The 12,940-nt window shown below is 44.5% G+C and overlaps 1 protein-coding gene across 13 annotated transcripts in view; it reads left to right on the forward strand.

The window, feature by feature from the left end:
• The window catches only part of LARS2 (leucyl-tRNA synthetase 2, mitochondrial), a 282,370-nt gene that overhangs the window by 183,799 nt on the left and 85,631 nt on the right, over nt 1-12,940 (forward strand). For all 13 annotated transcript variants that reach the window (XR_010946973.1, XR_010946974.1, XM_067754091.1 and 10 more), the window contains one exon: nt 221-364. Coding sequence is in view for 11 of the 13 variants with exons in the window: in XM_067754091.1 (XP_067610192.1) it covers nt 221-364 (144 nt within the window). In the remaining 2 variants the exon portion in view is untranslated. The remainder of the gene's footprint in view (nt 1-220; nt 365-12,940) is intronic.

Below are 12,940 nucleotides of genomic sequence, written 5' to 3' on the forward strand. Positions count from 1 at the left end.
CAAACCTATTCTAATAAAATGAAAGCACAGAGGCAGTTCACATTCTTTTTTTTACAGCTTGCTAGTGGCTTCCTTGCCACATGATGCTCCAAGGAGGTGCCCTCAAGTCTCAGAGCAGAGATACTGCCTTTGCGGACCCTCTAACATGTAAGGAACCTCAATATGATCCTATTCAGTATACTTACCAGATTGCATCATTTTGTTTCATGAATTATAACAGGCCTTGGTTAACTGGGACCCAGTGGATCAAACAGTGCTTGCCAATGAGCAGGTGGATGAACATGGCTGTTCGTGGCGTTCTGGAGCGAAGGTGGAACAGAAGTACCTCAGACAGTGGTTTATTAAGACAACTGCTTATGCAAAGGTGAGTGTCAGCCTGGAGGCTCCCCAGTAATGCGTACATGTTGGTAGGCAACACCAAGGTCTTCTCGGTATTGGAGAGCCTCACTGTTGGGGGTGAACTCTAGTTAGAGCTGTTAGAGCCATGGGTGTGCAGACAGGAAGCACATGAACCTCAGGGTCACTCACGTAGAGGTTGATGGATTTGGGTCTTTCAGTTGGAAATCAAGAATAGCACCCGGGGGTCATTGTAGGCCATTGTTTGCTGACCTTTCAACATATCATTGTACTGCCATAGAGGCCAAAAAACGTTCATCTTCATCTGCAATTATATCAACAATAAAGCTAGAAAGGAAGAAAGTATCTTCACCTGTGCAGTTCTAGTAAGACCTCCGGAAAGACAGAATGACATTTCAGAGGGTCCAGAGAAGACCATCTAAAAGGAGTGAAGAGATGACCAGTCTCCATGAGGGAAGGCCAGGGTGAAAGTGAACTAAGCCAGGAACCAAACTTTGGACTTTAACTCTTGTTGTGTCTCTGATTAATAGTGTAAACTGATGCAAGTCCCTGCACCTCAATTTCCTCATCAATAAAAGGAGAGGGTGCGACCAAGTGGTCTTTAAGGTGCCTCTGGCTTTTTATGTTTTCAGGAATTCAAGGCAAACCCAACCATTGAAAGGGGGAGATTGCTTACTAAATCACCAATAGCCTTGGCAAAATAACTTGTTCTGGGTATGCCAGAACCATTCTGTGCAAGGTATTCTTTGAGCCTACCATGTTTCAGGATATGGAATTGAGTGATCACTCCCTGAAACTCCAGAGAAAAGTGGTTAGAGCAAATCAGGGGCATTTCCCATGGCGATTTGATAATCTCTGTATTAGCATAAGACAGGAAGTAAGCAGGATCTGAAAAGGTAAAGGCATCATGAAGGGCTACTGATGGTATGTCATGGTAGTTCTTACCCTGGGGTAGTCACCATACAAAGGATAGTTGTACCTTTCCATAGTAGCCCATGGGTTGCTCCATCACAGAGAGGGTACTGGACTGAAATGGACTTTGGGTCAGATCCAATACTGCACTTCTTATATGCAAAGAAAGCACAAGTTATAAATAACCTCTGATCACTACAAAACTTTGCTGAATTAGAACTGTAGTACACCAGCTCACCATACCAATGCCATATGGTTATATGACCTCTAGTTCTCTCATTCAAAAGACATGTCTTAAAAATGAGACTGTTTTCCCTTTTTAATTTATTCAGAATGTAGCATATGGATTTGGAAAACTACTAATTAGAACTTGTTAACATAATGCCTTACTCCTTTTAAGCACACTAGTAGTATTGAGAGGCTGAATAATAATAAGGAAGCTGAGGACGTTGCTTTCTATAACGTCCCAGGCAGTGAGAGCCCCTACTTGCTGACAGTTGGGGTCGACTGCATTACTGGGAGGCATGGCAGGTCACCTCGCGGACCTGTCAGATGACTCTGTAATAGGCACTGGTGGAAAGGCCACCTAATTGTCCTCTGCCTCTAATTGGAAATGTAATAATCTAACTGAGTGGCATTATTCTTTAAACTGTCAGCTGTGAATTTTCAGCTCTTCAGCAGAAATGGTTAGTTACCATGGTGACTTGCATGGTTCTTGCTGAACTCCAGTGAAGAATTATTGAAAAAGCTGAGTTTGGAGGTCAACACTTGGTTTGCTCTGAAAATCAGGAGAAGAGGGGGTGGCATGGGAGGTAGGGGTGGGCAGCAATCCATGTTCACTGCAGGTCCTTGGCTGAGGGCTGCACATGCACAAAGCAAGACTTCATAAGGCCTAATAGAAAATGATTACTATGCGATTGAGAGGAGAACAGAGATACCAGGGGGCTGCACAGTGCTCTGAAACCTTGGAGTTATGGCCCAGCCAAAAGTACGCAGTTGAGACCTCAGAAAGGCTATATATTACAAGTGTGGATGACACCCTAGGACCAAGGACAAAATTAAAATAGACTCACCTTAATTAAAAAAAAAAGTAAGCCTGACAGTTTCAAAAGGAACTTTCAGAACAAAACTCAACACCTTTAAAAGGAAACAACATAATCCAGACTTTCTGCAAGGTTGGTTTCATCTGCAATGTCTAACATATAATAAAAAAAAATTACTAGACTTGCAAAGAATCAGGAAACTGTGACTCATAATAAAGGGGAGGAAAATGGAGTCAGCCCAATAGAAATAGATCCTGAGATAATGGAACTTAAAGGAAAAGATGAGTGGACAGGGGAATCTCTGAAGAGAAATGGAAACTATTTTTTTTAAAAAAAACTGGAAATCTAGAACAGAAAAGTGCAACTTCTAAAATGGAAAATTTATTGTTTGAGCTGCAGAGGGATGAGTACGGGTTAAGTAGGCCATAAAGCTATAGGGGAACCCCCATCCCCCCACATAGAGAACATAACAAGTGGTAGCCCTAAAACAGAAACGGATATGACAAGTTTGAGAAGCTGAAATAATGACAGTATACCTGAAACTAAGAGAGCCAAGAGGAGAAACTCAAGATAGGGCTGGAGAACCTGAATAGGTGGTTAGGGGCCAGATCAGGCAACACCTTTTAGGTCTTAAGAAATATGTACTTTATCATGGGGTCCCTGAGAAGCCATTAAAGGATTCTAAAGAAGGGAATGACATGGTCAGATTTGTGCTTTTATAAATTCACTGTGGAAAGGGCAAGTGTGGGTGCAGAGAGACTAGTTAGGAGGTTATTGCAATGGTCCAGGCATGCATAACTTAGACTTAGATGGTAGTGGAAAGAGATGGGTAGGTTAGAAAAATATTCAGATGGTGAAATCTGTAGAACTTGGTGATAATGAATGAGAGTGTGTAGGAGATGATGTCATCAAGAAAGACCCTGACTTAGACACAAAGTGAACGATTAAGCTACTCACTGGGATACGGAGTCCTGGAAGAGACATAGTCCTGACCCTTTTGAGTTTGCAGTGGCCATGAGTCATTTGAGTAGAGATGTAGAAATAAATGGTGCTTGGATAAATGGGTCCAAAACTTCAAAGAAGATCAAATGAGATAGGACATCTACTTTAAAACCTGGTATAACAGTAATAGTGTTGAGTTAGTGATGAGGTCCTATTTAGATAAGGATGAGATATTGAGTCAACAATGCTTTTAGCTGCAAGTAAATAAAAACTCAAGCAGTAGCTTAACAGATGGGAGGTTACTTCCCACACAAGAAGTCCCAGTTGCTGGGACCAAATTGGGAGAGGACTCTGAGTTGGCATTTCTGTGATTCTCATGACCTTTCCTTCCTACCTATTACTCATGGTTGCAAGATGGCTGCTGCAGATCAGACATCACGCTTCCATTCAAGACAGAAAGAAGCAAAAGAGGCAGTGTGAGTGACTAGAATGCAAGAACTTTCCCACAAACCCAAAGCCAATTTCCACTGATGTTCTGTTAGCCCCGGTTGTGTCATGTGACTACACCCAGCTTCAAGGAAAACTAGGAAAGCAGGCTCAGGCTTTTTAGCTTCTATAGTCAAGATGGTTGGGGGAAGGGGATGGGGAATGGGTGCTGGGATGGCCGGTGAGCTGTGCCTGCCACAGTTATCTTTAGAGCTCTGTATTTACATCTAGTTTTGCAGCTCTGAGGGCTGCCTCTGTGATGTACAGCTGGTGGTCTGCTTGGAAGCATGGCTGTGAAGGAGCCCTCCTTTCATTCACTTAACTTCCAAATTATAAAGACGATGCCTGATGTAAAAATTACAGGGAACCCAGAAATATAAAAATCCTTTATTAAGGCTGTTCTGTGACGTATTTGATTTTCCTCCCTTTACCCCCCCCCCACCAAGTCTTCCTAGGATTGTTTGCTTTATGAAACGTTAAAAGTGATTTCAGCCACTCGTTCTGTGAAAAAGAAAACTGGCAGTAGGAGTATCTGAAGAAAATGAATTAGTCTTGGCAGAGATGTGTGGGAGGATGCTTGTGGGCAGCACCACGAGGTGAGAGGAAGGGGAGGAGGGCGGATTGGAGACTTACATACAGAAAGCAAGAGGGATTCAAAGCAGGATGGAACGAACACTTCAGTTCCTGACAACAGGGTGACAATTGGAAAGCGAGACAAATAGACAGCTTCCCGTTTGAACTTTTCTGATAGATTTGTGGTTTTGGTTTCTGTGCGGCTTCCTTTAGCCCCCAGAGGCTGACTTCTCGCAGGCCCTCAGCTGCTGGGACACTATACATGGACTCCTCTTTGGCGTTAAGATGGACATAATCATGCCCTGATGGTGCTTAGTCAATGCCCACACCAAATTGGTGCTTATGTTTTCTAAGTTTCCAGGAGTTACCCGGCAACTGCTAGAATGTGAACCAAGTCAGTGATCACCTCGCACTTCCTATCTGCTTGCCCCGATCTGATCAGTTCTCAGGCTTTCACTTACACCATCTTATTGAACCTTCACATTATTCTTTGGAGGGTAGATACACCTGTTATCCCTGTTTTACTGATGAGGAAACTAAGGCTCACACTGGTCATAAGTAACAGCACTGGGATTCAAATCCAGGTGCTTGAGCTCTTCACTGGCAGTATGTGCCACTCCTCAGGTAGCCTGCATTCATTCTTTCTCTCCCCAGCTGTATTCTTGACTAGGTGCTAAGAATACAGGTGAGAAAAGCTGAGGTCCCTGCTCTTCGGGAGCTTGGAGGCTAGTGCAGGAGACATTCGCAGACATGAGAGGTCACAGCCGTTGGGATCAACATCACATTGCAGGAGAGTGCAGGGGAGGCGAGGAAAAGCCCCAGCTCTACCCAGTGGTCTGAGTAGGTATCACAAGATGGTGATGAAAGATGGGAAGTGCAGAATATCTGTAAGGGAGTGTTTTGTTGCCTCCCAGACATGCAGGAAACTTCACGCTTCACAAGTATTTCCAAGTAGAATTTCTGCTGGCAAGAAGCAGATGGGCAACAGTGAGCCCTTATGAAATCAGGGAGGATGGGAGGTAATAAGCCGCCCATTTCCCTGCCCCCTCTGCGCCTCTCATCTTGGTTTCATGTTGCACTTGTGGGTAAAGTAGAGACGCCTTTACCAGAACGCACTGGTCTTGTTGGACAATGCAAAGAGTGAAACTCTGGAGTTGGAGAGCCAAGGAGGTGAGGGAAGGGAATGAGGCTTATGACAGGAGCTCCTTGGGGAGGTGGAGGAGGAGGCTGGAGCAGAAGGACAGCCCTGGAGGAGCAGCGGTACAAGGGTCTAGTCCCCTGGGTGCCCCTGGCTGCTTAAGAGTCCCCTGCACTCTGAAATGGGGACCCTTGGGCACCCTTGTTCTAATCCCAAGGCCTTGTGTTCCCTTTGAAAGCATTTGGCTGTCTGCTGGAAAGTGGGCTGTCGCCTGGCTTTCTGCTTCTACCCTCAGGTCCTCTCCCAGCCCCAGAACAGAGAGAGTGCCAGGAAGCACCTCCTCGTAACAGCATGCAAGTCCTCCTGTGCTCTCAGAAAACTTTGCAAAGGGATTGATCAGTGAGGTTTGGCGACTTGACCCCACCTTGTCCCCCTAAAAAGACCCTTGGCCCCAGTGTCGCCTGCTGTGTGTTCAGCCTGGCCCTTCGCACGGTGGGCGTGTGCACAGATTAGATGTTGGCCGAGGAAGCAAAGTTTCTGAGAACCAAGAGGAGCAAGTGAGAAACATTTAATGAACTGTCAGCTTCTCTGCAGGGCGGTTGGGATAAAAAGCCGTGAGGATCCAGACCAGGGCCAGATTTAACAGCGCTAATGCTGAGGTGTATCTACTGTGAGGGTTAGGGTTAAGACCAGTGGCTTTAACGCTGTTACTGCGTTCACCCCCACCGTGCCCCTCTGTGGCCAGTCAGGGCTGAGCGTGGCCTTATTCCTCCCTCCTTATAAAAAGCAGTTTATCAGCTCCTGCGTGGTAGCGGGGGCAGAGCCCATACAGCACTGGACCCCGGGACTCAGACCAGTGCTCAGACGCATTCTCGGAACCAGCTTCCTGCCCGAGTTCTCCCCCAGGCCCTGGCTGTCTCTTCTTTTGGAAGCAGCAGACTCTGCTCCCATCCCCAGGATCTGCTTTTGACTCCCTGTCTCACAGAGCTAATTAATTGTTAAATTCTGTTCCTTCTTACATAATACTTCCTTCTGTTCTCTGTGTAACCTGCCTCTCCAGGATCTTTTCTCTCCTAAACCGTGAGCCGAACTCTACTCTTCACCTTCCGTCCTGTCCTCTCAGTCCTCCTCAGGGTGATCGTTGTCTGGTGCCAAGGGGCGCAGTGAAGTCCTTCTGGGGGCGCGGGCGGGAGGGGGACAGAGGTGAAAGGAAAGTAGGTGATTTGAGGCTGACAATCCCCAGCACTTTGCAGGTGAGCGAGAGGCTGCCTGGGGTGTATCAGGAGACTTGTACGCCAGCCTCCCTTCCGGCCCGCAGCCCCAGCCAAGGGGACAGGCTCTTTACTGTCAGCTGGGGCTGAAGGTGAGCCTGCTGGGAGAAGGCCGCCGGCTGGCTCTGAGCAGGCCTTAGGGATAACTTCTGCCTGGAAGAGCTCACCAGAGTTGGTGCAGGGCTGCGTTCCAGCTCTGGATTTGGAAACCATGGTATTTCATGACAGAACAGGCAATGAGATTTCCTGTCCCCTAAATGCAGTGCCTTCCTGCCTGTCTTGGGAATGTCCCCCATCAATGCCTAATCACATCTGTATGTGGCCTCTATTAGGTCAGGTCTCTAGGGCCGCCTTATTTCCTCACCCCAGAGTTCTTGCCCACACCCTGTCCCTCCCATCAGGGAACTGAAGACAGCCCTGCCTGCACACCCACTCCAGAGTGTGTGAGAATGAACGAGAACTTCTGAAGGAAGGAGACACACAGTCTCCAGCTTGGCACACATACTCTGCAAGCCGGAAGGTTTCCTTTTTTTTTGTTTGTTTCAAGATGGAATGATTGCAAGGGGAAAATGGGAGAAATACATTAATAATATATTTCTTATTGTGTATTGACAATGAAATAAATTATAAATTTGATTAGGAAAAAAAATGAACAAAGTAAACATTATGTCTTGCTCTTAAACCCTCAGTAGCATTTCTGAGCTCCCAGCCAGGTCCTTTAGGAGCGTAAAGGCCACCTTCTTTCTCAAGGTGTTAGCCTGGACTCCGTGGGAGGAAAAAGATTGATTAGCACCTTGTTGGGGGCAGTCCCTGGTTGTGCTCAGGAGCGCTAGTGAGTGTCACCAACGAACTCCTTTAACTTAGGGAGTCATCTGAATTTTAACACTAGAAGAAACCCGAGAGAACATTGTGCAGGCTCCCCGACATTAGGCTCAGTCTCCTGTGTTTTCTAATCACTGTCCTGATCTGAAAAACATAAAAGCCGACAAAAAAAAAAACCCCTCATGGGGCTTCCCTGGTGGCGCAGTGGTTGAGAGGCCGCCTGCCGATGCAGGGGACACGGGTTCGTGGCCTGGTCCGGGAAGATCCCACATGCCACGGAGCGGCTGAGCCCGTGAGCCATGGCCGCTGAGCCTGTGCGTCCGGAGCCTGTGCTCCGCAACGGGAGAGGCCACAACAGAGAGAGGCCCACGTACTGCAAAAAAAAAAAAAAACAACCCTCGTGCCTGCCTTTACTGCTGTCGGAAATTACGAAGTCAATATGGTGTCTAAAAACGAAGGGATAAGGTGTTGCTTTATTTTAAGTAGGCCACATCCTGCCCTCCTCCTGCTCCGCAGGGGGGCTGATGGCCAGCTTGAGATGTCCCTGAAAATTACCGCCTGATCCCATTCCTCATTTTATAACTCAGGCCCCCAAGGCTAGGAAAGCCAGGACCCAACCTGAGTCTCCCAAGCCCTAGGCCTGTGTTTCGTCCGCCTGCTCTTGAGCACTAGTTCCCAAGCAACCAAGTATTTCCGACAACCACATGCAGAGGGCAGACAGTCGGAGGGTGAGTGTTGCAGGAAGCCAACTAATGCAAGTTAGGAAATGTTATAGGTACAGGGAGAGGGCACAAATGGCCAGATAACGGAAAGTACAGTGATTAGAGGTTTTCTAGTTTGTTCTTGATGGAGTTGGCTTGTTGACCTCAGAGCTGGAGCAGTGTCATGTTTTATGTCATTATTCTCTAATCCAGGGCCCTTTCCTTACCCCAGGGCATTCTAAACCCAGCTGCCTGGAGAACAGTGAGACTGATCCAGTGGCTTCCACTGCTATTAAGGAAGCGAACAGACATTAGCAGATACATACATATCCATATTATATTGTTCCGTTTTGTTTTTCAAAATGTGTTTTCTTATAGAAAGTGACCATTTTCCACAGTATCTTTCCATTTCTCTATTTATTTTGCTTACTATTCCAGGGTGGCTGATTCTGAGTGTCAGAATTGCTTAAAAAAGAGATTTAATCCTTTCTAGAGCTGTAGTAAGTTGTGAACTCTGGTAAAATGCAAACTCTAGTCATTTAAAAACAGTATATTAGCAGCATAATTTTAACTGTGTAAAAGCATATGCACAAGTACACACACTCATACTATGTTTTATCAGTTCTAACACACGATTGGTTTTAAATTTTATGCTCCACTGAGAATGAAAAATGCTCAATCAAAGGCACCATTGATTGTAAGACATGTCTCAATTTCAGAATTTGTGGGGAAAATATGCATCTCAGTATCACTGGAAGATGGGATATAAATAGGATGGAAGGATATAGAACAAATATTAATAGTGATCTCCCTGGATGCTTAAGTTGATTTTGGGTAACTGTAATTTTTTTCCCCATCCTTTTCTGTCTTTTCCAAATTTTCCATAATGGTTATTGTTATTTTGATAATCATAAAACAAAACAGCCTGATAGCAGGGTTATATCAGCATTTATTTACACATCTTCTTTAGACCTGAGTGTCTTGGAAAGGGATGGTCTTATGTTCTTGCAAGTTTTAAGTTTATAAGCAAGCTTCCAAATCGAAGGCATTTGAGCAGAATGTCCCCTGGGACTGCTGTCCCCATTTTGTTTTTCTTAATTAGACCAATAAAAGCTCTTATTATTGCTCCCAAAACTCCCCTTTCTCGGAACAAAAGCACCTTTTCAGGCATGGGTAGCCTAGTGCCACAGATTGGGCTGAGTACCATGTTCTGTTTGCAGGATAGTGATTTAATTTCTCCCTCCCCCTAAGAGGTACAGTTACAGCCTCTCTCTTGTACTGTGGAGACAGGGGCAGTGAGGTGATGTGGGTGGCCTCTGGGAACCAGAAGCTGTCTCATCAGACAGGTGGCTCTGTCACTGAGAGAGTTTGTCCTCTGTCATCTGCACTCTTAGGTTTTGGTGGTGACATTTCAGAACCTATAGTCACCATCTCTTAGAAGTTAGTGGAATTTAAATCATTTTGCTGCTGAAAAAGTGGGTTACCTGAGACAGAGGGAAAAAACAAAAAGGCTGGTGTGTGGCCTGAGTTGATACATGAGTAAGTTGATATATGAGTTGATACATGGCTGCCACTGTAGCTTCCTGGTTTCCTTCACCACATCCTTTCCCACAGAGCATGCACACCGGGACATCCATGCTGGTCATACCCAGAAAGCACTTCCTTCTTTCCAGCTATTCGGAAGCTATTTAATAGCACTTGGTTTGTTCCTCCTTTTCACATGGCTCTGAGATACACCCTTGATGTAAGCATGGGCTGCTTGGTGCCTCTTTTCCTTTTGCCTCTGCAGTCCCATGACCCGTACATTGTTGGCAAGTCATACATCATTTGCAGAGTGCCTTGCTTAGAACTGATTATTTCCCTTCTGGGTTAATAGCACCTTCACTGGAATTGAGACCCTTGGATAGCACAACTGAATTTGTAAATAAATGTTTTACATTGAGATGCCACAACAAATGGATTTTGCTAGAAATGCATATTATTTTGCAGAAGAGAGATTAAAGTAGAACCATCAGAGAGAGAGAGGTAAACAAGGTAAACATCATGCCAGAGCTTTTTAATGTGTTTATAATCTTCATGCACAACTTCATGCCAGAGCCAAAGCAGAAGAGGGAGACTAGGACGTGAGAGAGTTTATTCCTCTAGAATATTCCAGAGGGGACATCTAGATTTTTTAAACATCTTACTGCCTCCAGAATTGACTTTCCTTTATTACAACTCAAATATATACTGTGTCTTTGGAGTAATTGCACTGAAATGATTCCAGAAACAAAAAGAATAAAGAAATCTTGGCAACAATAATAAGTTTTAGAAAAAATACAGACAAATTATCGTTCAAAAATAATTGCTGGGCTTCCCTGGTGGCGCAGTGGTTGAGAGTCCACCTGCCGATGCAGGGGACACGGGTTCGTGCCCCGGTCCAGGAAGATCCCACGTGCCGTGGAGCGGCTGCGCCCGTGAGCCATGGCCACTGAGCCTGCACGTCCGGAGCCTGTGCTCCACAACAGGAGAGGCCACAACTGTGAGAGGACCGCGTACCGCAAAAAAAAAAAAAAAAAAAAAAATTGCTAATCAAATCATACTGATTCAGAAGAAGGCTAAGTGTTAAGCTTTTTAAAAATTGTCCATTTTAATTAAATCTCATTAAATCCTGTCTCAAATCTGTAACCAGCTCTCAAGGTTCCAGTTTCTCGACTTGCCCCTTAGTAGCTAATAAATCCACTTGTTTTAAAAGGTCTATATTTCTCAGTTTGCCTAAACTTTTTTTTTTTTTTTTACCAAGGTCTTTAAAATGTGTCATGTTTTTAAAACCACGTCTTCTAGAATTCTTATTTACAGTCCTGTTGCACCTTGTTCTTCCTGCTTTAGCTCACATCCTGTCTTCTCTTGGGAAGTATGGATTTATTCCTGGCATTATTTCTGCTTCTTTGAAGAAACAGTCAGATTAGCCATGTTATATCTAATCCTCTTTTTATCCCCAGCTTTGTAGTTTTCATCTTCCTCTTTCTTATTCCTGATTCTATTTTGTATTACTAAAGCCTTTTCAGTTGGATGTTTGCTTCAGCCCATCTCCTGGTGGTACATGCTCTTAAACACAGGCTCACACTGAGACTCATTCCTGTACAGTGTTGTTTCAACTTCTGAAGGCATCTTCATTCACGCACTGTACCTATGGAGCAACAGTGGCCATCTTTTCAGACTTATCCTAGTGAAATGATTATAATAGGTCCCCCCAATCCTAACCATAGTACTTCTATATATGCTAAATAATAACCACAGGGAAACTTTACAATTTGACTTCAGCTGAGTATTAAATACAATAATTATTTGTAAAAATTGAATGAGGAGCCCATTCACGTTGTTCATTTCTAGGTTTTGCATATGGAAGAAGTTGTCTCTTTTTTTAGTTTACAGAAAGATGCCTGAAAACTGAGCATGATGGCCCCAGAAAAATCAGATCTGGTGAATTCATTATTTGGGGTCTGCTGTTGACTTGGTCGAGTGAGCCATTTTTTCATTAATTAAGTGAAGGGAGTTGAATAATTAATGGTTTCCAAGTTGTGCCCAAGCCTTGGGAGTTGATGTAGAGGGGTTAGAGGAGAGAGCAGGGCATCTCCTAGAATAGTTCAGCTTTCAACTCCTAGATATTGGGTTCCCTCAGATTTTATTTGAAAAGGGATTTCATAGCACTTTAATAAAGAGTCTCAAAACCTGGTACTTCCCCAAGTTTTTGGATTCTATGAGCCAGTAAGATTTCTATAAATTGAGGTTGGCCAGAGTGGGTAAGGGAGGCACTGCCAACTGGCAAACGTAAGGACTTGAGATGAATACCATCTACTGTCACTGTAATTGCAAAACACCACAAAAAGGATATAATCTCAACAAAAACCCCAAACAAACAAACAAACAAATGAAAACAGTTCTTTGCATTGAACAACTGTAGCACTGTAAATGCTCACCAGGCTCTTCTTGTTCTGGTGGAGACTTGGTGGGGCTGGCCCTGGGCTGAGGGGGGCTTGTTGGAAGCTGTTGGGCAGGTGCTTTCTGGAGCCCTGTTCTTCAAAATTCAGTCGTGAATAATGAGTTTATTTTATAGTGGGGACTAAAAAGGGCTTGCTGGGTTATTCTCAAGAGTTTGGTTTCGTTTTTTCTTTTTCATTTCTTTTGATTTTTAAAAAATATTCATAGATTTGGTAAGGTTTTAAGCAGGTGGACTTTTTTCCCTGCCGCAATTAGCATATCAAAACATTCACATTTCATTCTATTTGAATCTTCTGTCCTCATCGAGATCTGAATATTTTAAGCAAAGCACCTCCATAGGAAGTATTCCAGCTTTGACAGTTCAATCTAGAAGAAAAACACAATGAGAGGGTTTGTAAACTGTGGCTCAGTAATGCAGGGGAAGGAGAGGGGCGTAAAGTGTGTCAGAAATGGACCCCATCAGCTCCGAATTTTCTGTGGCAGGAAAGGATGGAGTGGGAGTTGGGGCTAACCTTCAGATCATATAACGTGGGTTTTATCTGATGGAAAGACATCAGCTCCCGTGATACCACACATAGGTTTGCTTGGAAGTTAAATGGAATCTCACTAATCCTTGGAGAGGAAAAGCCGAGGGTCATTCTGAGTTCATAATGCCCTAGTTACATGCTTGTTGGCATTTAAGACCCCTTAAATCGCTGCATAAATTGAAAAGCT

The sequence above is a fragment of the Pseudorca crassidens genome, chromosome 10 (assembly GCF_039906515.1).
Source record: "Pseudorca crassidens isolate mPseCra1 chromosome 10, mPseCra1.hap1, whole genome shotgun sequence".
In the NCBI taxonomy this organism is placed as follows: domain Eukaryota; kingdom Metazoa; phylum Chordata; class Mammalia; order Artiodactyla; family Delphinidae; genus Pseudorca; species Pseudorca crassidens.